At 39.6% G+C, this 22,453-nt stretch overlaps 2 protein-coding genes across 4 annotated transcripts in view; one reads left to right on the top strand and one right to left on the bottom strand.

The window, feature by feature from the left end:
* Positions 1 to 22,453, top strand: part of LOC102460847 (serine/threonine-protein kinase TNNI3K) — a 213,073-nt gene that overhangs the window by 162,944 nt on the left and 27,676 nt on the right. The gene's annotated exons all lie outside the window — the stretch shown is intronic.
* LRRC53 (leucine rich repeat containing 53) lies at positions 1,640 to 20,691 on the bottom strand. Its single transcript, XM_075937111.2, has 4 exons — positions 20,601 to 20,691; positions 15,390 to 16,199; positions 10,250 to 10,777; positions 1,640 to 4,224 (listed from the first exon to the last, which is right to left on the bottom strand). The coding sequence occupies exons 1-4, from the start codon at positions 20,689 to 20,691 to the stop codon at positions 1,754 to 1,756; spliced, it is 3,900 nt and encodes a 1,299-aa protein (XP_075793226.2). The 3' UTR covers positions 1,640 to 1,753.

Consider the following 22,453-nt stretch of genomic DNA (forward strand, 5'->3'; position numbering starts at 1 on the left):
TGTTTTTAAAGTCTTCCAGCCAGACACAAAAAGAGAAGAAAAGGGGGTAGGGAAGAAACCAAAGGGCTCAAAAAATAGGAAAGAAAAAAGAGACTATTGGAAATGCAGATGAAAGGTGTGGCAGAAAAGAAGTCGGCAGGGAGAGGGGAAGTGGAACTACAGAAGTCTGAAAATAAAGGAGGGAAACAGAGATTCGCAGATGGATTATGTGGAGAAGAAAATAATCATTTAGGCATGCAGCAAACGACTTTTGATGTTTCCATTATGAGCCCAGTGTTACAACAGATACCAAAGAAGTGAAAGGTTCCAACCTTCTCTGATGACCCATTTCTAAATCCTCTTTTAAGCTGTTGGATTTCTTGTCTCTGGACAAAATGAAATCTATATATTCAAAGAGAAGATCCAGGTTACTCCACAGGAGCTCAGTTATATTTTTACAATGCCCTGAGCCTACTGACCAGCCTCCTCAGACACTGTACTAGTACGGTACTAAAAAACAAGATGTGTAAAAATCAGTACTAGAGGAAGAAAGCTTGATGTTAAAATTCCCATTATTTTCTAGGGCAATTAATACTTTAAAGAGCCCCTGACGTATACAACACTATGAGAAACACTGCAGGTCTGTTGAAACGGGATAAATGTCCAGCAATCATGGGTTATGAGTTTTCACAACTCTTACATCTAACGGAAATAGGAAACAATATCCCAATTATTTGGGACATATTTTTATGCTGGGGATTTATGTACTTGGCCTCTAGTGTTCTGTGCTTTCTTCTTTTCTTAACATGGTACATCCCTTAAGTAGGTTCTTTTCTTTCTGCACATTTCATAAAATGTCACTGTCATAAATATACATTTTCTTTTCATTTTGTTTCCTGTTCTCCAAGGCACATTCTTCTCTCATAAGAAGGATTGTTCAAACCAAATGACAATGTTTTGCCTAGCCCAGGAGATAAGTTTCAGAAGCTGATATGTTAAAGAGATGTTTATTTTTCAAAACTTAAATTTTTTGACAATGAGAAGATACAAGTATCTTGGAGCTACTTAACCCCCTTTCTATACAAAAATCATTGTTTTTCTGTAGATATTCTTGCTAATTTATCACAGACTCTGAAAAGATTGAGTAAGAGATCTCCACCTAGTGGTTAAACATAAATTACCGGGCATTCAATAGACTATTGCCCCCCCACAATTGGGCCAAATTCTATTTAGTTCCCTTCCCCAAAAAATAACTTAATTGGCATAAAAGGTTTTACAGCTCCAAAGTCTTAAACATCTTGGTGAATTTAAAATAAATGTAACAGAGAGAAAAAGAATATTTTACATTATCTTTAGCAAACACTGTAGTAAATGGAGAACACAAATGTTTTAAATAACGTAATCTGTCCATAGTAGGAAGCAGTAGTGTTTATAGTAGTTGTAAATGTAATTTTGTACATTACCTGAAATACATGCTACATATTCCAGATCATAAATGTCAATTGCTGTTCTGGTCAGTTAACTGTTCCCTGTTTTATCTTTCTCTTGTTTATGTCCTGAATTTTATTGTTTGGCTGCTCTAACAAAACCAGACATGTGTCTCTCTTTTGACGACTTTCCCCAGAAATGGTATTATTTGCCTCTAGTTCATTGGTCTTGCATTTTTATCACAGTCAGCCAAATATTGTTTTTTGTTCATTGATTTGTTGAAATTTTCTGTCACAATAATGAATTCTGAATTTTCAGAAAGGCTGGAGTTGTTTGTCTGTAGTTTTTAAGAAAGCGAAAGAGGAATGTGATTGTTATTTGAGTTATTTTCCTCGCTTTGTTCTGTCTCTAAAGGTGATGTATTAGCATAGTCAGCAGATGGTGGGTACAGTGTAGCTTTTGGAGCAGAGTTTTCAGCATAATTTATTCTGCTAGGAATTAAAAGCACCTCATTTTCTGCCTCAAAACTAATGTCTTTTAACTCTGATAACACAGAAGGCTCTTTATGCTCTTCCAGTGGCATTTCGCATTCTTTGTATACATTGTTATCTTCATCTCGTTGGTTGTTTTGAATGTGTTGTAAGTTCTGCACATTCTTCATGTGCATATTATTATTTATTTGAAAATTGAAGTCACTACATGGTAGCATATTTCTAGTTTTAGGAGAGCTGGGGATACTGGATGTATTAGACATAATAGATACTTTGACAGTACTTGTACGAAATAATTTACATAGCTCACTCTCCACATCATTCTGAGTTTGTGGTATATCTTTGGCTATACCAACTGAGTTCATTTGTGTGTCTAGGATTAACACTTCAGATGGTGGCTGTTCATTTTCTCTCTGTTTTACTCCATCTTTTTCAGTGTTAACTGTTCCATGCAGGTTATGAGTATTGTCAGTTTCTCCTTTGCTCCTACATATTAAATGCTCATTGGCTTCAGTATATAGAGGCAAACTAGTAGTGTGATTTGGAGACTCTGCGCTACTTTGTTTGGGAACAAAACATGTTTCTGTTAAAAATGGATTGATAGCTGGTGGAATCTGGGGTACAACCGTGAGAGTACAAGATTCCACAACAAGTAGATTTCTTTCTAATGATTCACATTCTTTAGTATTTTCACAACTCTCCAAGCTTTCTATCCTGTTAAAGTTTTCACTCTGTTTTTTTAATATTTGGTTGTCTATATGGCTTTGATTGATATTTTTCACCGTATCGTTTATAACTGACTTTAGTTCCAAATCACATTCACTGTTGGGATTTTTTGTCTCCAAGTTGCTCGTGATTTGTTTTTGGATAGTAAGAGCACAAGAAGAATCCCAACCCTTTTCTTTTCTTGTAGTCATCTGTGAATGTTGGTACTTATAGGACTCTGAAGTCCCTGAATCTTTTTCATTTACTTCTCCAGAATACAAGGGTATGGAAATATCATTTGCTCCTTTTTCTGAAATACTTTCTGAATTCTGAGATGGGAGAGATACAGTAGGAATAAGACTTCCTGCAGTCTCCTTTGTTGAGGGTGGAGGTGAGTTCCTATTGTACATTACAGATTCTGCAGGTACAGGTGATGTGAGACCTTTAGAATTTCTTACATCAGAAATCTTCTCAAAATGATAAGGGACACTTCCTATTGGATCATTGCACTTTTCTTCAGACAATTCTGCTGCATCAGCACTTGTTATAATAGTTGCACTTGCAGCATTTTTGCTCTTAGCTGAGGACTGCTTGTCAGAGAATTGCAGAGCAACATTTTTGGAATAAATTTCCCTCTCTTCTCTGGTGCCTGGCTGCTCTTGGGGAACTGCAGATGACCATTGGTTGGATTGTCTTTCTTTTCTTGCCAACTCTTTGTTAGAAGCCTGTGACAGTTTCTTCTTGGATTCAGTTGGTGGCTCTTTCTGTTGAAAAGTAGGCTTTTGTTGTGGTTTTTCACTGCAAGGGAATTTCTCTGGGTGGATTTTCACTTTTCTGAAGGGATATAAATTTAATTTTACAGTTAAAATGTCTAGTCCTTTAGTTCTCATTTTACTCTTACAGTATGCTTTATCTTCTCTCACCCATCTTTTCCTTCCAAGATCTCTCTTACCAGAAGACAATTTACCTTCTTCACGTCTTGTTTCTGAACTGCTGTGCCCTCTGATCTCCAAAGCGTTTGCTCGGTTTCTTTGAACGTTTGTCTTGTGAGATCCTACCTCACTTGAGTCCATCATCATCATATCCAACCTGTTCACTGTTGTCAGTTCAGGTACATAAAAGCTAACACTCTTTGGTATGTATGTTTTCTTGACTGCTGGTGATGATGGCATTTCTTCATCACTGCTAAAGCCATCTCCTGTTTCTCTTCTATTAGCTTTGGTTTGCTCTTTCTCTGACTTTAAAATTTCCCTATGATTTTCTCCCTTTTCTTTTGCATAACCCTGGAATTTTTCACAGTTCACGTATTTACAGATAAGGGAGATATCTAGTTGTGAAGAAATATTTTTGCTTCTTTCCTGCAATCTATATTGATAATCATGTTGTAATCTATGACTTCGTAAAGTCTTTTGCACACAGTGTTCCTTTGACTCCACTGATGTGTTAGGTGCTGATGATGAGCTGGTAATAAAATACCTTTGCCTGTGACATTTTAAACTCTTGTCTTCTGCTTCTGATGGAAGCTGCCACAATTCATTTGTTAAATGCTTTTCAAGTCTCTCTCTTGCTACAGCAGATATAGGAATTGAACCTCTTCTATTAAATGAGTCATACTTGATATCTGCTGAATAATATATGTTGGAGTTTAGCACATGGAAGAGTCTTATTACACTAACTAAGCACATGTTTGGAATACTTTTATATATATATAAAATGTCAGAAAAGCACTCTCTGCTTATGGCATAACACCAACATTTAGCTAACATCTCAATCCAATCTGCGTAAGATATTTCAACTCTCTAATGCTGGCAATTAGACTCAGACACTGTGGTCACATTTTAATCAGTTGCATTAAAATTTACTGATTGAATTTAGCAAATTTCAGTCTTACTCAGAACTATCCATACAATAATATGTGTGATTATAGTTATATTAAAGCAGTATAGCAGGCAATATGTTCAAAGGCTGGGTATAGCAATACATGGGTCTTCTGTTGATATTTTATCCTGTCTGGCATATAGAACCTTGCACAAATATATAACAGTATTTTCTGACTCATGCCTACAGGTAGATTTTGTTGGAGCCACCCACAGAGCAAGTTAGGTGTCTGTCTGCACAGGAACCAGAGGATGTTGACAACAGGTGATCTGCAGGGAAGATCCTAGGAATAGTCAAGCTCAGGAGAAAGATTTTATAGAATCATAGAATCATAGAATCATAGGACTGGAAGGGACCTCGAGAGGTCATCGAGTCCAGCCCCCTGCCCTCAAGGCAGGATCAAGCTCCGTCTACACCATCCCTGACAGATGTCTATCTAACCTGTTCTTAAATATCTCCAGAGAGGGAGATTCCACCACCTCCCTTGGCAATTTATTCCAATATTTGACCACCCTGACAGTTAGGAATTTTTTCCTAATGTCCAATCTAAACCTCCCCTGCTGCACTTTAAGCCCATTACTCCTTGTCCTGTCCTCAGAAACCAAGAGGAACAAATTTTCTCCTTCCTCCTTGTGACACCCTTTTAGATATTTGAAAATCACTATCATGTCCCCCCTTAATCTTCTTTTTTCCAAACTAAACAAGCCCAGTTCATGAAGCCTGGCTTCATAGGTCATGTTCTCTAAACCTTTAATCATTCTTGTCGCTCTTCTCTGTACCCTTTCCAATTTCTCCACATCTTTCTTGAAATGTGGCGCCCAGAACTGGACACAGTACTCCAGCTGAGGCCTAACTAGTGCAGAGTAGAGCGGCAGAATGACTTCACGAGTTTTGCTTACAACACACCTGTTAATACAACCTAGAATCATATTTGCTTTTTTTGCAACAGCATCACACTGTTGACTCATATTCAACTTGTGGTCCACTATGACCCCTAGATCCCTTTCTGCCATGCTCCTTCCTAGACAGTCGCTTCCCATCTTGTATGTATGGAACTGATTGTTCCTTCCTAAGTGGAGCACTTTGCATTTCTCTCTATTAAACCTCATCCTGTTTACCTCCGACCATTTCTCTAACTTGCTAAGGTCATTCTGAATTATGTCCCTATCCTCCAAAGAAGTCGCAACCCCACCCAGTTTGGTATCATCTGCAAACTTAATAAGCGTACTCTCTATCCCAATATCTACATCATTGATGAAGATATTGAACAGTATGGGTCCCAAAACAGACCCTTGAGGAACTCCACTTGTTATCCCTTTCCAGCAGGATTTAGAACCGTTAACAACCACTCTCTGACTACGGTTATCCAGCCAATTATGCACCCACCTTATCGTGGCCCTATCTAAGTTATATTTGCCTAGTTTATCAATAAGAATATCATGCGAGACCGTATCAAATGCCTTACTAAAGTCTAGGTATATGACATCCACTGCTTCTCCCTTATCCACAAGGCTCGTTATCTTATCAAAGAAAGCTATCAGATTAGTTTGGCATGACTTGTTCTTCACAAACCCATGCTGGCTATTCCCTATCACTTTATTACCTTCCAAGTGTTTGCATATGATTTCCTTAATTACCTGCTCCATTATCTTCCCTGGGACAGACGTTAAACTGACCGGTCTATAGTTTCCTGGGTTGTTCTTATTCCCCTTTTTATAGATGGGCACAATATTTGCCCTTTTCCAGTCTTCTGGAATCTCCCCTGTCTGCCATGATTTTTCAAAGATCATAGCTAAAGGCTCAGATACCTCCTCTATCAGCTCCTTGAGTATCCTGGGATGCATTTCATCAGGACCTGGTGACTTGCTGACATCTAACTTTCCTAAGTGATTTTTAACTTGTTCTTTGTGTATCCTATCTTCTAAACTTACCCTCTCTCTGCTTGTATTCACTATGTTAGGCACACCTCCAGACTTCTCGGTGAAGACCGAAACAAAGAAGTCATTGAGCATCTCCGCCATTTCCAAGTTTCCTGTTACTGCTTCTCCCTCCTCACTAAGCAGTGGGCCTACCCTGTCCTTGGTCTTCCTCTTGCTTTTAATGTATTTATAAAAGGTCTTCTTGTTTCCCTTTATGCCTGTAGCTAATTTGATCTCATTTTGTGCCTTTGCCTTTCTAATCTTGCCCCTGCATTCCCGTGTTGCTTGCCTATATTCATCCTTTGTTATTTGTCCTAATTTCCATTTTTTATGAGACTCCTTTTTTATTTTGAGATCATGCAAGATCTCCTTGTTAAGCCAAGCTGGTCTTTTGCCATATTTTCTATCTTTCCTACACAGCGGAATTGTTTGCTTTTGGGCCCTTAACAACGTCCCTTTGAAATACTTCCAACTCTCCTCAGTTTTTTTCCCTTCAGTCTTGCTTCCCATGGGACCTTACCTACAAGTTCTCTGAGTTATCAAAATCTGCCTTCCTGAAATCCATTACCTCAATTGTGCTGGTCTCCCTTCTACCTTTCCTTAAGATCATGAACTCTATTATTTCGTGATCACTGTCCCCTATACTGTCTTCCAAGTTCTCAACTAGTTCCTCCCTATTTGTTAAAACCAAATCCAGAACAGCTTCTCCTCTGGTAGCTTTTTCAACCTTCTGAAACAGAAAGTTGTCTCCAATGCAGTCCAGAAACTTATTGGATAGCCTGTGCCTCGCTGTGTTAGTTTCCCAACATATGTCTGGATAGTTTATTAAGTTTATGTTTTATTGTTTTTATTTGAGTGAAATAGTAAAGGTCAGCCAGAAGAGCATCACTTCCTTCCACTTAGTTTATCTTTATATTCTGTTTTCCTTTATGTAACTGTATTTATTTTTTCTTCAGTGACATTCCGCTAGTGTCTTGGGATAGTGATATGTCATATGGGAATTTTGAGTTTAAAAGGAAATGAAAGAATCTTTATGGCAATATTTTCAGAAATTGAGTCCCCTTTTCAAAAGTGATTTGGGACTTTGTCTCATTGAATGTCAATGGAACTTAGGTACCTAATTACCTAAATTACTTTTGAAAATGAGACTTAGACTTTTAAGTCACTTAAGTGCTTTTGCAAATGTTTCCTCTGGTGCCTACATTGATAGAACTTGGCTGCATTGGACAGGTGATATACTTAGACTCCAGGCAAAAATTAGCATAGGAACATTTTCCCACTTCTTCCAGTGAGCAAATTCACAGAATATTGAGGTTTTCTCCTGTCCTCCCTGTGGAAAGGGTGAACTCTTAGACAATAGAATGAGAACAAGCAGCAGAGTCCTTCTAGAACCTCCTTTAAGTTAGTAAAGAACCCACAGTGATGGTGGGAGAGATCAGAATTGCCTGCAGCTAGCAAACCAAGGGAAACATTGTGAAATCTGTATTCCAATAATGAGCAATTACTCACAGGAGCAGTAGCCCAATTAAAGTCAATGGGACTCTGGGGAAACATGCTTGCCAATGTAAATAAAGCCCTGAGAATCTGGCCCTTAATTTCCTTCTCATCAAACCTTGGGGGTGTTTCCAGGTGAACTTTTTTCAACAAAACATTTTTGTGGCAAAAAATGCAGATTTGGCACTACTGAATTTGGATCGGTTTTGCAAATTATCTATGTAAAACCAAAAATCCATATCCACCCTAAACACTACTTTGCAACACATTTTCACATGAAACATTGATCTTTTTGTTTGAAACATCCTTTCCTTTGAATTTTTAAAAATATCTGAAATCTTTAAAATGGTCAAAATTTAAATGAGACATTTTGTTTTGATGAAATGAAATATTTCTACCTGAAATTACTTTTTTAATTTTTTTTGACTTGCTGAAAATTCTGAAACATTTCATTTTTAGTTCCACCCAAACCAGTTTTTTCCTGTTTTTTAATTGCTAGAAAATTGGAAAATCATACGGCTGTCTTGAGAGGTGCTAAGAACCTGCATCTGCCATTAACTCCATTTTGCTCAGCACTTCTCATGGTATAGCCTGAAGTCTCCATAACTTTTCCTTTTGAAATATCTCTCCCTCGGCTCTGCCTTTAGCTGAGTGTCACTTCTGAAAGCAAATTAATACATCCAAATTCATTTCTTGTCACAAAAGAGCTTAAATCACTTAAAGATCTTAAAATAATCTGTGACTTTAGAAAATAAATGAATAAATGTGTGGCATCCGGAGAATAACATGCAAGGCCCAGGAAATAAATGTCTAAATTAAAAGAGGAAAACAGATAACATGTATGGAATAAATATATTACAATACTATTTCTGGTTATGAACTAAATTAATAAATTGCTGGATATAAGCTCTTTCAGTCGGAACTCTCAAAACAGCTAATGAGCTTCATGTTGTCCTCTGTAAGTCACCTAAATAGAGAGAGATCACAAATGAAGTGTGAGAAACAGAGCGATAGTCTGCCTGGAGTAATGCCTAATGTAATGAAAGACTGGCAGGATATGATCGGGCTTGAGAGTTAGTACGATTTCCAGAAAGCTGTGACTATTCAGTATGAATTTTCAAGAACTTGTTTTGCCTCAGTAGGATAAAGAGGGAGGTTCACAAATAGGGAACAGTACAGAAGCAGAGGAGAGGGAGCAAACAACATGAAGAGAGCTGTATAGAAGGTCTTCATTTACTGAGAAAAACATGCCTCAAGAAAGGAGATTGATCTAGGGACTAGACTCTCTGGTTCTATCAGCAGATGGAGACCTGGTCCATAGCATAAACACAGTATTTTAGGGTTTCCCCAAACATCAGAAGTTGTTTCCTTTTTTAAAAGTTGTTAATGCAAGAAACTTGAAATCACTTGCAGGGATTGTGCAGATGCAGGTATTTTCAAACACAATCCATCAACCCAATCACAAAATCAGTGTGCATTTCTTGTCAGCATATCTGCAAGAACACTGTCAATGCAGGGTCACCTCATTGATTTGTTACCTTCCATGAGGAGCATTAGATGCAATGTAGTTATAACAAGATGGATAGCCACTCCAGAGTTAAAGCCAGTCAAATGTCAATATCAAATGCCACTATTCTCCCATTATTGTTATTTGGGTGTGTGGGGAGAAGGTGTTTCTTCTTAGAAACAAGGTTGCTATTGATAAAAAAGTGTGGAGAGTGCAAAGAGGCACTAGGGAAACATGATATCCTGTTTTTATAGGCCTGTCCTGCTTTTCAGCAAACCAATCTGCTTTTTGAGCATCTCAGAGAAGGACAGCCGAATGTCCCTCTCGCTAACACTGATGACTGATCTCGTACTTGCATGAGCGGCCCGAGGCCGGCTACAGCAGCTGGTGCCCTAGGCGGGGCGACACAATCGCCGCCCCTGCCTGCACGGCCGTCAATGGCCATTACGTTATCATGGGGTGCCCCCAGCGCTTCGTGACATCATCATCGGGCGCCCGGGGCAGTGGCACCCTAGGCAACTACCTAGCTCATCTAGGCTCACGGGCCACCCCTGCAACTTGTCCTACTTTAGCAACATTAAGGCATGAGCTTACACCAATTTCAGATATAGGAAATTTTCACCATCTTATATCCGGGCCTGATTCTTCACTATATTGCACATGTTACAGTCATTTATACCCATGCACAGTGGATGTAAAATGTTACCAAATCACCTACTTTTCTCAAATACAAATTGCTACCCAAGCAGAGGAGAAGGAGGTGCAGAACATTTACTTTTGTATCTCAAATTTCTTATTGCTTTCTACCATTTGATCCTGTCAGTACTGTCTTTGAAAAGGAAACTCACCTTTATCAACCTTTGAAAGATCCTGCAGCACAGTTGTCTGTAGTTCTTCCCACTGCTCAAACGTGTTTGGTTTTGTAACTCTCCTGTGGAAATCTTTTGTCAGGGCACCTGCTTCATTTGTTATAGACGTAGTCTCATAAAGCTCTTGAGGATATGACTCTACCATTCTACATTTAAGGCATAAAAATGAGCCACTCTTTTTGTATTCATTCTCTCCTTGAATGCTTCTGAGAGATGTGACTAGCCCAGTGGACATGGAGTCTGCCTGTACTGTTTCTTGATGCCTGTTTTCCTGGAAAAGTGGCATTTCCTGGCCAGACCCCACAATGGACATGACCTTTATTTCATTTTCCCGAGTTAAGTGGCAGTTACAGTATCCCTCAGTGAGGTAATTTCTTGGCTCATGACCACACTGGGATTCATCTAGAGTTCTGCAACAGCAGTTTTCTGATGTGTGTTCATTTGCTTTGCCTTGTTGAAGTTTCCAGTTAAGGAGGGCTAAAACTAGGCAAGAGAGACCAACAGCTCCTATGGCAGATACAAGGTTCATCAAAGACACAGTCACATATATAAAGGTATGCATCATTCAATGTTAAACATACATGTAGGGATGTAATTAATTAAAATTGCTACACTAGCTTTCCTACCTTACAGGGTTGTTAAAATATAGAAAAAAATATCCAATTAAGCTGTGAATATTTCATTTGTATTATTCTGTCTTTCCATGGAGATATCTCATGCAACATTTTCAATAGCTATTATTTAAAAAGCAAATGCATTTGTAATGATTGGGGATATGTCTGAGATTTCTTTAGCAGAAAGAAGCTGAGACACCATCCCTTCTGTGGTACAATTACTGAATTAAAGGGGTGCTGTCAAGTCTGATAGGCTCAAATTCCCTCGCCTCTTTCTAGAAAGGTCATTTTACCATTTTGAAATGCCACCCACTGACTCCCAATTGAAGGAAGCTTTTATATAAACTTTTCAAAATGAAGTTAAAAACAGCTTGAAAAACTCAACCTCCAAGAATGAGCAACTCTACAGCAAATGCGACATACAGACAAGAAAAGGGTAAGTCATATATAAAATTCTGTACTGAAATCTGACGTTTGGAAAGTATCAAGGTGGCGTCTTTAAGCATCCCAAAGTCAGGAAATGCCAAAATAAACCACAACTATAACTCTGCCTGCTTCTGCAAATACATTACCACATTGTGTTCAATTATGTCAACACTATAGCTGCAACAGGACAGTTAAATAATCATATGATTTTTACAGCCTTAGATAAAATTGTGTCCTAAGATTTATTTATTTAACAGAGGTTAAGGACACCATCCCTGCCCATCTTAACTAATAGCCATTGATGGACCTATCCTCCATGAACTTATCTTGTTCTTGTAGTAATAGTTGAGATGTGGGGGAGATGCCTACGGGAGGCAGGTTGGTAGCTCTCTAGGGCCTCAGTCTGTTGCTGTGAATGGGCTCTGTGATATTAAAGGAAGAATTTTTCCACTCTTCCTGCCAAGATAGGGCCAAGAGTTAATGTGTAGCCCAGTAGAGCTGTTACTCAGGTCTTACCTCTCTGAGGCAGAGAAGGAGCAGCACCTCTACAGGCTGAGGAATGTTACAAATATTTTTTTAATTTTTAATAGAAAAAATGTGCTGGCTTTTCACAAACCAAAATCAAGTTCCTTGGGGATATGCCTGATGGGTCCAAACGGCCATTCAGAAACTGATGTATGGTCAGGGCTGTCACTACTGATAGGCTTAGCACGCAGTCACGTAGGGCACCAGGAAATTTTGGGCACCAAATTTCCCCACATTTCATGGTGCCCTGTATTGTCATGTGCTGTCTCTGGTCTCCATCCCCTGGTCATTCCTCCCACCTCATGCCCCACTTGCCCGTGCTCAGCACCAGTCCAATGGCCCCCATCCTCTGGCATCCTCCATTCAGCCCTGACCTGGTCATGCTCTACCCCATCCTCTGGCCACCCTTTGAGGGCTCAGCACCCCGCTCCGCCTACCCCCCACCCCACTCACCAGATTGCATCTGAGCAGCCCATGCAGGCTGGAGGATTGAGCTAGGGACAGCCACACAGTAGGCAGCTGCGGAAAAGCATATTTTCTCCTTAAAAATGCCACTTTTCTCTAGCCAGCTGCCTGTTGCTCCTCTGGCCCATGCCTCCCTGCCAGCTCCCAATCCTGAGCCTGCATTGCCAACTCTCCCAGACTGGATGGACAGAATTGCAGTAAATGGCATCCAATCCATGACAATTGGCAGCCCTTTTCCCCACCACTTCAGCCTCCCTCACCCCACCTTCTGGAGTGGCCTCTCCTGTGAGGATGGGGGAGGTTGTCAGTGCTGGGCTGCATAGGGCACCAGCATCTGTAGAGACAGCCCCGTGTATCATCATGGTAACACACTGATAGGTCAGTTCATGTGGACTCTTTCAATGATCCTGAGGGGATGAATGTAAGCTGGTGACCTCAAGCAATAGTCTAGGCCATTGGTTCTCTTTGTACTCAGCAGGAAACGTACTGCCTCCCACATCACCATCCTCATTGCCCATAGCCCACTTGTGATGATTTGGTTTGTTTTCCTTGGCAGTTTAAAGCACTGACTAGGTCTAACCTCACTTAGCTTGTGAAATCAAACAAGATCACAGCCTGAGGTAGTATAACTTCCAGCAATGGAATGGCTGCAGGCTAGACGTTAGACTTTAAGGTAACACTGTACAAAGACAGAGGTTGCCAGCTGCACAGGAATCTGTGTGACATACCAAGCATACCTCCATTCCACAGGGAGGATGGCAACATTGTTTATGTGTTTTATGGAATTTGATAGAAATGAGAGAAACACTGCAGCCAACCCATTCTGCTAAAATGATTTGTGACAGGGGCTGTTACTAATGCTGCCTGCCATGTCCTGAACCAATACTGAATAGCAGGCTAAGGGATATAATATTCATAGAAAGTTCTACTGAGTATACAAATGAAATTCAATGTTGATAAATGCAAAATAATGCATACTGGGAAAATAATCCCAAATATGCATATAAAATGACAGTATCTAAATTAGCTGCTACCATTCAGGAAAGGAATCTTGAAGTCATGGATAGTTCTCTGGAAACAGCTGCTCAGAAAGGAGCAGGAGTCAGAAAAAGCAGGCAGAATGTTAGGAACCATTAGGAAAGGGGTAAATAAAAAAACAGAAAATATAATGTAGCACTATAAATACTGCATTCAGTTGTGGTTGTCCCATCTCAAAAAACATGTTAGAATTGGAATTGCAGAGAAGGGCAGCCAAAATGATTATGGGTATGGAACAGTTCTGTACAAAGCCCAATTAAAAAGATGGGGACTGACTATTGGGGGGATTTGATCAAAGTCTATATAATCATGAATGTATGGAGAAAGTGTATAGGGAAATGTTATCTGCCCCTTCAAAGACACAAAAGGGGCCAGGGTCACTCAATAGAATTAATAAGTAGAAGGTTTAAAACAAACAAAAGAAGGTACTACTTCATACAACACACAATCAACTCATTGCCATGGGGTGTTGTGAAGGACAAAAGTGTAACTGGGTTCAAAGAAGAATTAGATACATTCATGAAAGAAAGTCCATCAATGGCTATTAGCCAAGATGGTTAGAGACATAAGAACAGTTAGACGTGGACCAAAGGTCAATCTATCCCAATATCTTATCTTATGACAGTGGCTAATGCCAGATGTCCCAGAGGGAATGAACAGAACAAGTAATCATCGAGTGATCCAACCCCTATGGCCCATTCACAGCTTCTGACAAACAGGATAGGGAGACTATCCTTGTCCATCCTTGATAATTGCCATTATTATATCTATCCTCCATATATTTATCTAGTTCTTTTTTAACCCTCTTATAGTCTTGGCCTTCACAACATCCTCTGGCAGGGAGTTCCACTGGTTGGAATTATTAGTGCAAAGGTTATCAACTTGCAGTGCTGAAAAAGGATGAAAGACATTTAGAGTTCTGCCTTAGGACACCCCTGTGAGAGAGATCCTAGAGAGAGGGACCAGGAGGAAGAATGAGAAGGAATGTATGGAATCTCCTATTAAAATACTCTCTAGGATCCATCTATTAGATGTAAAACACTTTCATTGACTTGTGACCTTTGACCAAGCTGACAAAACTTCCATTTGGTAGACATCACTGATGTTATGTTGGTCTTGTGTAGGTCTGGTGTTGCATTGGCCTGGAGCAATGAGCAGAATGGAATTTAATAAACCATCTCTTTAATGCAGGCTTATATATTCCAAGAGATTGCAGTTTTCCTAGACTCTTCAAGGGAGTGGAGTAAAGTGTGCATTATGCACTGTGTGAAAAAAAATCCTTGTTTTAAACCTGCTGCCTATTAATTGCATATGGTGACCTCTAGTCCTTGTTATGAGAAGGAGTAAGTTACACTTCCTTATTTACTTTCTCCACATCAGTCATGATTTTATAGATCTTTAGCATACCCCCCTTGGTCATCTCTTTTCCAAGCAGAGAAATCCCAGTTTCATTAATCTCTCCTCAAATGGTAGCCGTTCCACATCCCCAATCATTTTGTTGCCCTTTTCTGAACTTTTTTGAATTCAAATATATCATTTTTGGAGATGGGCAATCAGATCGACACACACACACAGAATTCAATATATGGGGGTACCATGGATTTATACAGAGCCAATATGGTACTTGCTGTCTGTGCTGGAATCACGGCAACCCTATGCGGTGGTGTCCTTAAATTTGGCACTAGTCCCTGTCAGAGACAGGATGCTGAGTTAGGTAAACCATTGGTCTGATCCAGTGCAGTCATTCTTATGTTCTTATAATATGAAGGGTTACAAACACCTGGCCAATTAATAAACATTATGGCTATTATTTTCAAATTTGGATGCCTAAGGCTAGGCAACTAAACCCACAGTTGTCAAGTAAAACCAGGGTATATACAGTATGCCTGAAAAATCAGACCACGTATTTGAAAGCCTAACCATAATGTAGGTCTTTAACATTAGGTACCTAAGTTTGAAAATCGTGGCCTATATGTTTTTTGGTGTGAAATAAAAGCATAGACAAGATATTTTATGTGCACAGAAAAGTAAAGGGCCAGAATATACATTACCTACAAAGCACAATACAGCTACCAGAGTAACATCCCGCCAATAGGAATTCATCTTTTTGTTTTTTAAAATAGCAGTAATGTTTTGAAGATGTGAGTTACAGTTGGCCTCATTCAGCTCAAGCACATTGTGTACTGCTGGGTTTTTAGAAGCTTTGCAGTTTATACCATTGGCATTTCTGAGCAACCTGTTTGAAGAATTCACATAGTTCCTTAAGAAGAAGGCTAAATCACAAAGTTCGCATGTGCAATTCCATTGATTTTGATCTAAGCTTAGAAGAATTAGCTGAGTGAGTGGAGAAAATGTGTCTGGGATGAGTGCCAGCCTGTTTCGGGAAAGGTCCATTTCTTTCAGCTGAGGTAGGTGTTGGAAGGCATTTTTCTCAATATAACTAATGAAATTGTTAGATAAATCCAGACTCCTAAGACTATCAAGACATGCAGTTCCAAAGCTGCTGTCTGTAAGATCAGTGATCTGATTCCCATCTAGCTGCAACCTCACAAGACCCTTCATATTTTTGAACCAACTCCCATAGACAGTGCTCAAAGCATTGTTGCTTAGCGCCAGAACTTGAAGCTTTTGAAGCCCATTGAAGGTATGATCCCTGATAGAAGAGCTTGATATTTGGTTTTGGTCTAGCTGTAGCATCCTCAGATCTCGAAGCCCATTAAAAGCTTTTCCTTTAATGTCTGTAATTCTGTTGCTACTTAGCCTTAGGAGGGTTATGTTGAACAGGAAGGACAAGTTGAAGCTTTCTACTGATGTGATGTTTCCATCCATGACAATTAAAGCTTTTGTGTTTGGAGGTGCAGCTGTAAAAAAGGAATAGAGACATTATCTACAGGATGTAGGCATGGGCAGTGTTTCAGTCAATACCCTAATGCTAACAATGGCTGCTACAGATGGGAAAATAAATGTTTTTCACTTGTTCTGATTTTAAGAAAATGCTTCATATTTTATTTATGTAGATTTCTAAAATCCTTGATAGGCTCCCTTCAAAATTAATAACATGAGATAAAGGTACATGAATATTCAGCAACAGATTTTTGAGGATATTAAAATAGACCCAAACCCCTCAGCCTACTCCCTTCCACAAAAAACATTGGAGGAAAGATGGGCTTTGTAGTGTCCTGGGGTGATTAACTGATCCAGTGTCTGGTGAACCAAATGGGTGAGCCCTTCCTAGAGAACGCCCTGCTGTCAGCTCTCTCCCAGGCAGAGATATGCAGCTCTAGTTCTAGCACCCCTCTGGTCTCAGCTACGGAGATAGCAGATGGGGAGTTTATCGGGTCCACATGTTAGTGGAGTAGCTCCAGAGGTTAATACTAGCCCTTTGCATTCCACCCAGGAACATATTGGTCCCCTGCAGCATGAAACTCCACTTAATAAGCAGGCTGCAGCATTCTGCACTAGCATCAGTTTCCCAAGAGTCTCAAGGCTCAGCCCCATGCAGAGGACATTGCAACAATCTAATCTCAACGTGTCAAAGAAGGATAATTGTGACAAGCTCCCTGCATCAGGGAGAAGAAGTCACATTTTTCTTGCCAGACATCGAGGGAGGCAAAAAAAGCTTCTGGCCATTTGTCCTGCCTGCACATCCAAGGGCAGACCAGGATCTAGCAACACACTATGTTGCACAGGTGTGTTCCAAACTGTAGTAACAACAGTCCTTTGGTCGGAGGCACCAATGGTTATTTTGCCAGTCCTTCCAGTTGCTTCCCCCGGCACAGCAGCATAATCTCTGTCTTGTGTAGAGTACAGTGCAATCAGCTAGCCCTCATCTGAGGTGCTGGGTTACTCATCATAACCTGCACATAATTCTCACATGCATCAGTACATTAGCTACTTTATTTTATTTTATTAGCTGTGCACTGACATGACATATTTGTTCAAGAAACAGAAAACCATCTGTTCCACTAGAAGGCAAAGTTAATGCATTGCTTACTACTGTCACTGGTTTTATTTTGGGATGAATTTTTCATTGCTTATGGAAATGCAAAACTACCATTTTGTGCCAGACATGGTACAGGCAGGAGCTGTGCTCACTTCTCACACAGAGCTCTGTCAGCAGGCCTCATTCTTGTCCTTCAGCACCCCTTCTGTTTGTAAAAAGAACCCCTCCTAAATAGGCACTGGCATTTGAGCTATGTAACCTGTTCATGGGCATTAATGCTTATCAGCATTAGCAGCTCAGTTGTTGTTTTTTTCTTTACAATCTGTTGTTGTTTTTTCCTCTGGAGGCTAAAAATAATAAACATGATGGAGGTCTGTTCTGTTTTGGGTGCCCTGAGGGTTTTCACATGGGAGTCCCATATGCTCTGGTGTGTCCAGACCCATATTGGATATAGGTTGCATTAAATAAACTCTTCATAGTGATAAAAGGCAAATGTCCTTTTGACTTCAAACTATGTCCAGTCCAAATTGAATAATCTCTTGAGGGTAGGTGCATAATTAATAACTTATTGTTATATCACTTTTATTGCAGCATCTCTCAAACATGAATTACTGGACTCTTATGGACACTTTTAAATTGGGGGAGGGAATCCAGACTCTCATCCTAGCTCAAGAGATTGGACAGTAACATTCAAGCAAATAAAGTAAATGAAAAATTTGCTTCTGGTAACCTGAAATGGCGCAGAAAGAAGGATCATTTTACTTTTGTTTGTGTGGCTTGTTCCTGGTTTTGCATTAAGAAATATATGTGACTTTCACAGAAAACATTTATTGACTGCTTGACTAATTATATAGTGGCATCTAGACCCCTAGTCATGGAGCAGAGACTCACTGTGCTAGGTGACATACAAATCCTTTAAAATATGAGTTAATTTTTTAAAAAAAATTTGATTGCCTACAAAGGCTAAATCTTCAGGGCATGCATTCACATTATTCTGGTTCAAGGGTGCATACAACCCAATGTGTAAACCTAATGCATCCACAAAATGAGGTGGGCTGAATGAAGAACTACCTGCCTGCACACAAGGACTCCAGCCTGTGGGTCAATAACAGGGTTTGTGCGCCTCTAAACTGGCACTTATCATTGTGCATATGCTGTCAAAGATTGTTTTGCCTTAAAGATTTGTTGCTTAGGAAAAGCAAATCTTTTGCTCATAGCATTTTTGGGGCTTTGCCAGTCTCCTCAGGAAATGGATAATACCAAGTGACCGGTTTCCACCCTTTTTTTTTCACACTGGATAATGTAAAAACTGGCAGGCCATTTATTTGATTCTGCAGTCTTTTTTACACTTGAAATACTCCAGCAGCACAGCTACATTGCTGCTACTGAGCCACTGCAGTGCTGTGTTGCACACAGAACTTATGCCAGTGGGAGGAAGCCTCCCATCTGTACAGGGAATCCACCGCCAACAGGTTGTAGCTAGTTCAGTGAAAGAATTTTTCTGTTGATCTAGAGCTAGCTACACTGGGAATTGGGTGTAGACTTTTGATGCTCCTAAGTGATATAGTTAAGCCTAGTGTGGACCAGGTCTGTATCTCAACAACTAAGCAACTTTTTGTACACAAAATAGTGTCTTTTCATGAACAGTAGGACAATTGCACGGGGATTAAGTGATGTCACCTTGAGACAATCAAATCTGTTACATTCTGGGTATACAAAATATAATGTGTTTAATATATTCAGCAATATAGATAGCAATATTAATAACACTGGTTTTCTTTGGCCTAGTCCAATCAAGAAAATTAAGATTGCTTAAATGCATCATGCATGGTATGAAAAATCTACACTCCTGAGTGCTGTAGTTAAGCTGAACTAACACCCAATGCAGACAGCACTAAGATGACAAGAATGCTTCCATTGACATAGCTATTGCTTCTCTGGGAGACACATTGCCTACGGAAATGAGAAAACCCCTACTGTTGGTGTAGGTAGTTCTATGCTAGTATGAGGCAGCTTGCAGTGTTGCAGCTGTGTGGTGGTAACATTTTCAAATGTAGACAAGTTCTCAGTCAGGATATTCTGGTAGCTGAGGAATTCAAAACAAAAAGGGAGTTTAATTTCCAATTGTTTGGAGTGGAGTTTGGAATTATTGTACCTTTACAGGACTTGTTACAGGCTTAGCATTCTGTAAGCAAATGCTCAAACTGAGATATTCTGACTCCCAAATCCTACGGCAGTCTTGGAGTCCTAGATTTTTTGTTGTGTTTTGTTTTTGTTTTTGTTCTGGAATCCATTTCTGGCTCTGTCAGTGTGTCAATTTGGCCCCAGTTCAGGGAAGTACTTTAATATATGCTTAAGTCTATCCCTCTTCAGAACATCACTTAATAACATGCTTAGCTGATTCAAAAAGATGTAAGCAATTGTAATACTTTTCTGAATCAAGGCCTAAATGACTTTGGACCAGTCACTGACAGCCTGTTGACTTCAATGAGCTTTATTTTGGAACCTTAACTTCCTCTAGATTTAGCATCCCCCGAATAAGCTGGTTTTAATAATACGTACCCATTTTAGTGAAGCACTTTGAGAACTATGGATGGACGATGATTTAAATACCAACTGTTATTCCATTATATGGCTATTAGTACATCTCGTTTCTGAAACATAATGCCTTTCTGTTTTCTGAACTAGTGTTAGAGCTGTGCTGCATTTAGCAATAAACAAGGAATGTGTTTATTAGCATCTGTATGAAAGTCACATTCTGTTTAAATTTGTTAATAAGGTATCTTATTAAATCGTTGACTTAAGCGAGCAACATATAATGAATACAGTCCATGTATCTTGGTAGCATTTCCACAGCTCATTTAGCCCCAATAAAAAGAAACCATTGTTTCAGAATTATAATGCACTTTGATTCTAATCTGTAGTACTGGGATATCACTTAATCTTACTAATGCTTTAGAATTGCCTGGGAAGGTTCTGAGACCATCCACAGTTCGTTCAGCCAATGTAAGGCTTGAACTTTGCACAAAATGTGGACAATAACTTATTAAAACAATCTGTTTCTTAAAAGTGTCTTGCGGCATGAAATGACTCCTTCCACCATAACAAAGGTTTTCAATTACCTCTGAAGGCCTTAGAATAGTTTGGGTAAGGCCGCTAGGCAAAGAGAAATAAAACAAGGTTATCACTCTTTAGAGAGCATCAGTAGAGGCTTGATTTTCAAAGCAGAGTCCAGAAACAGTCAATACAAGCAGAGTATTACAGTGAGCCCTGTGTATAAAATAAATATCCATTCTCTTAGAGTGTCTTACTTAATTACCTGGTATATATGTTAATCCTCGACACAGAGTTACGTTTTCTGAGCATACCAGGCATGAGGAGGGACATGATGTTATTAACTGAATCACCATAGCTAGTAGAATGAGCAATGTACCTAAAAGAAAAAGAGCATGTATTTCATGGTATTGATGTTTATTATTCAGTGTTTAATTGCAAGTGGGCAATTAAGTAAATTAGTGGCTTCTGCATTTTTTAAAGGAGATTTTAATTTGTTGCGAGAAAATGATACATTTTATGACCCAGAAAGATGTTCTGTGAAAAACACTTATGACTAAAATTTTACATTACCTCTGGTTTATTAAAAGATATAGTACAAGTGAGACAATAATGTGTGTTTATGTGGTATTTTGGTCTTGTTGTTAAAAGGGCTTCAAATTTGGAGGGGACAGCTTAGTATTTGCAATGAATTAAAGGCACACACATAGTTCAGGTCAACTAACCACCAGACTGTACCCAAGTACCAAATTCTTAGACACCTACATGCTTCAAACAACAATTGTGGTTGTGCCCAAAGGCAAATGTGTGCCCAGAAAATCAAATGCAATGACTCATAATCAGTTCCTTTTATTTTTAGCTAATTCTTGGGGTTTTAATCAAACTAAAATTACTGACTTTGACAGGACTTGGGTCCTGATTCAACAAAGTACATAACCATATGTGTTGTGTTAATAATTGTGGGCCTAATCCATGTTAATTGAAGTCACTGGGGCTGCGTCTACACTGGCATGATTTTGCGCAAATACTTTTAACAGAAAAGATTTTCCATTAAAAGTATTTTGCCAGCGAGCATCTATACTGGCATGTGCCTTTTCACAAAAGATTTGCTTTTGCACAAAAGCATCTGTGCCAGTGTAGATGCTCTCTTGCGCAAGAAAGCTCCGATGGCCATTTTAGCCATTGGGCTTTCTTGCACAAGAAATTAACTTGTCTGTCTACACTGGCCCTCTTGTGCAAGAATACTTGCGCAAGAGGGCTTATCCCTGAGTGGGAGCGTCCGAGTATTTGCGCAAGAACCACTGATTTTGTACAGTACAAAGTCAGCGTTCTTGCACAAATACTCACGGCCAGTCTAGACAGGCGGCAAGATTTTGTGCAAAAGCAATTGCTTTTGCGCCAAATCTTGCCAGTATAGACGCAGCCTGGGAGTCTTTCCCAGGGCCGTAACAAGGATGAGGCAAGTAAGGCACTTGTCTCGGGCATAACTGAGGGGGCTCAGAAAAGACAGTTACTATGTTGTCTTCGCTTGTACTTCGCACCACGTCAGCATCCTGCTTGCGCCGAGGATGGTCTTGCCTCAGGTGCCAAATTACGACTCTGGTCTTTCCATTAACTCCAATAGGCTTTGGATCATTAAAGTCAGTAGGACTTAATCACTTTGTAAGATAAGCATGTTCTTAAAGACTTTGCAGAACTGAAGCCACTGAGATTATGCTGTCAGGCCCAGTATAAGAAGAGACACTGGCCAATATCTCCATAATTACATTCTATTTAATATAATGAATAGATTGTGATAGCAAGAAAACCCCATGTAATAACTTCATATCCAGGCCTTCTGTAACATCCAGAGAAGAACTTTTCCATGCGCCCAATGCAAAACCATAGAATAACTGAAAAAGAGACAGTCTTCAAGAACCTCTATTTGGATTTGCAAAAGACTCTGTGCATTGGGGTTAGGATGCATTGGAAAAATTCAATGTTAACATCAGAGACAAAAAATATTCACTAAAGAAAATAGCTCACGTTATAGGATCTGAGCATGCAGTTTATATGGGACTTGCACATATACTCACAATGGTGCCAAGGAATGCAGGGATAGAAGGGGAGAGGCTGCAC

The sequence above is a fragment of the Pelodiscus sinensis genome, chromosome 9 (assembly GCF_052426305.1).
Source record: "Pelodiscus sinensis isolate ZL-2025 chromosome 9, ASM5242630v1, whole genome shotgun sequence".
Taxonomy (NCBI): Eukaryota; Metazoa; Chordata; order Testudines; family Trionychidae; genus Pelodiscus; species Pelodiscus sinensis.

What these genes read in the sequence shown, in the direction of transcription:
- LRRC53 (XM_075937111.2), bottom strand. Translation starts at nt 20,691, where the DNA reads ATGGTGATTCAGTTAATAACATCATGTCCCTCCTCATGCCTGGTATGC. An exon ending in AGGATTAACATATATACCAG is followed by an intron (nt 16,200 to 20,600) that starts GTAATTAAGTAA and finishes CCTTTTTTACAG; the next exon opens with CTGCACCTCCAAACACAAAA. An exon ending in AGCTGTATTGTGCTTTGTAG is followed by an intron (nt 10,778 to 15,389) that starts GTAATGTATATT and finishes TATCTGCCATAG; the next exon opens with GAGCTGTTGGTCTCTCTTGC.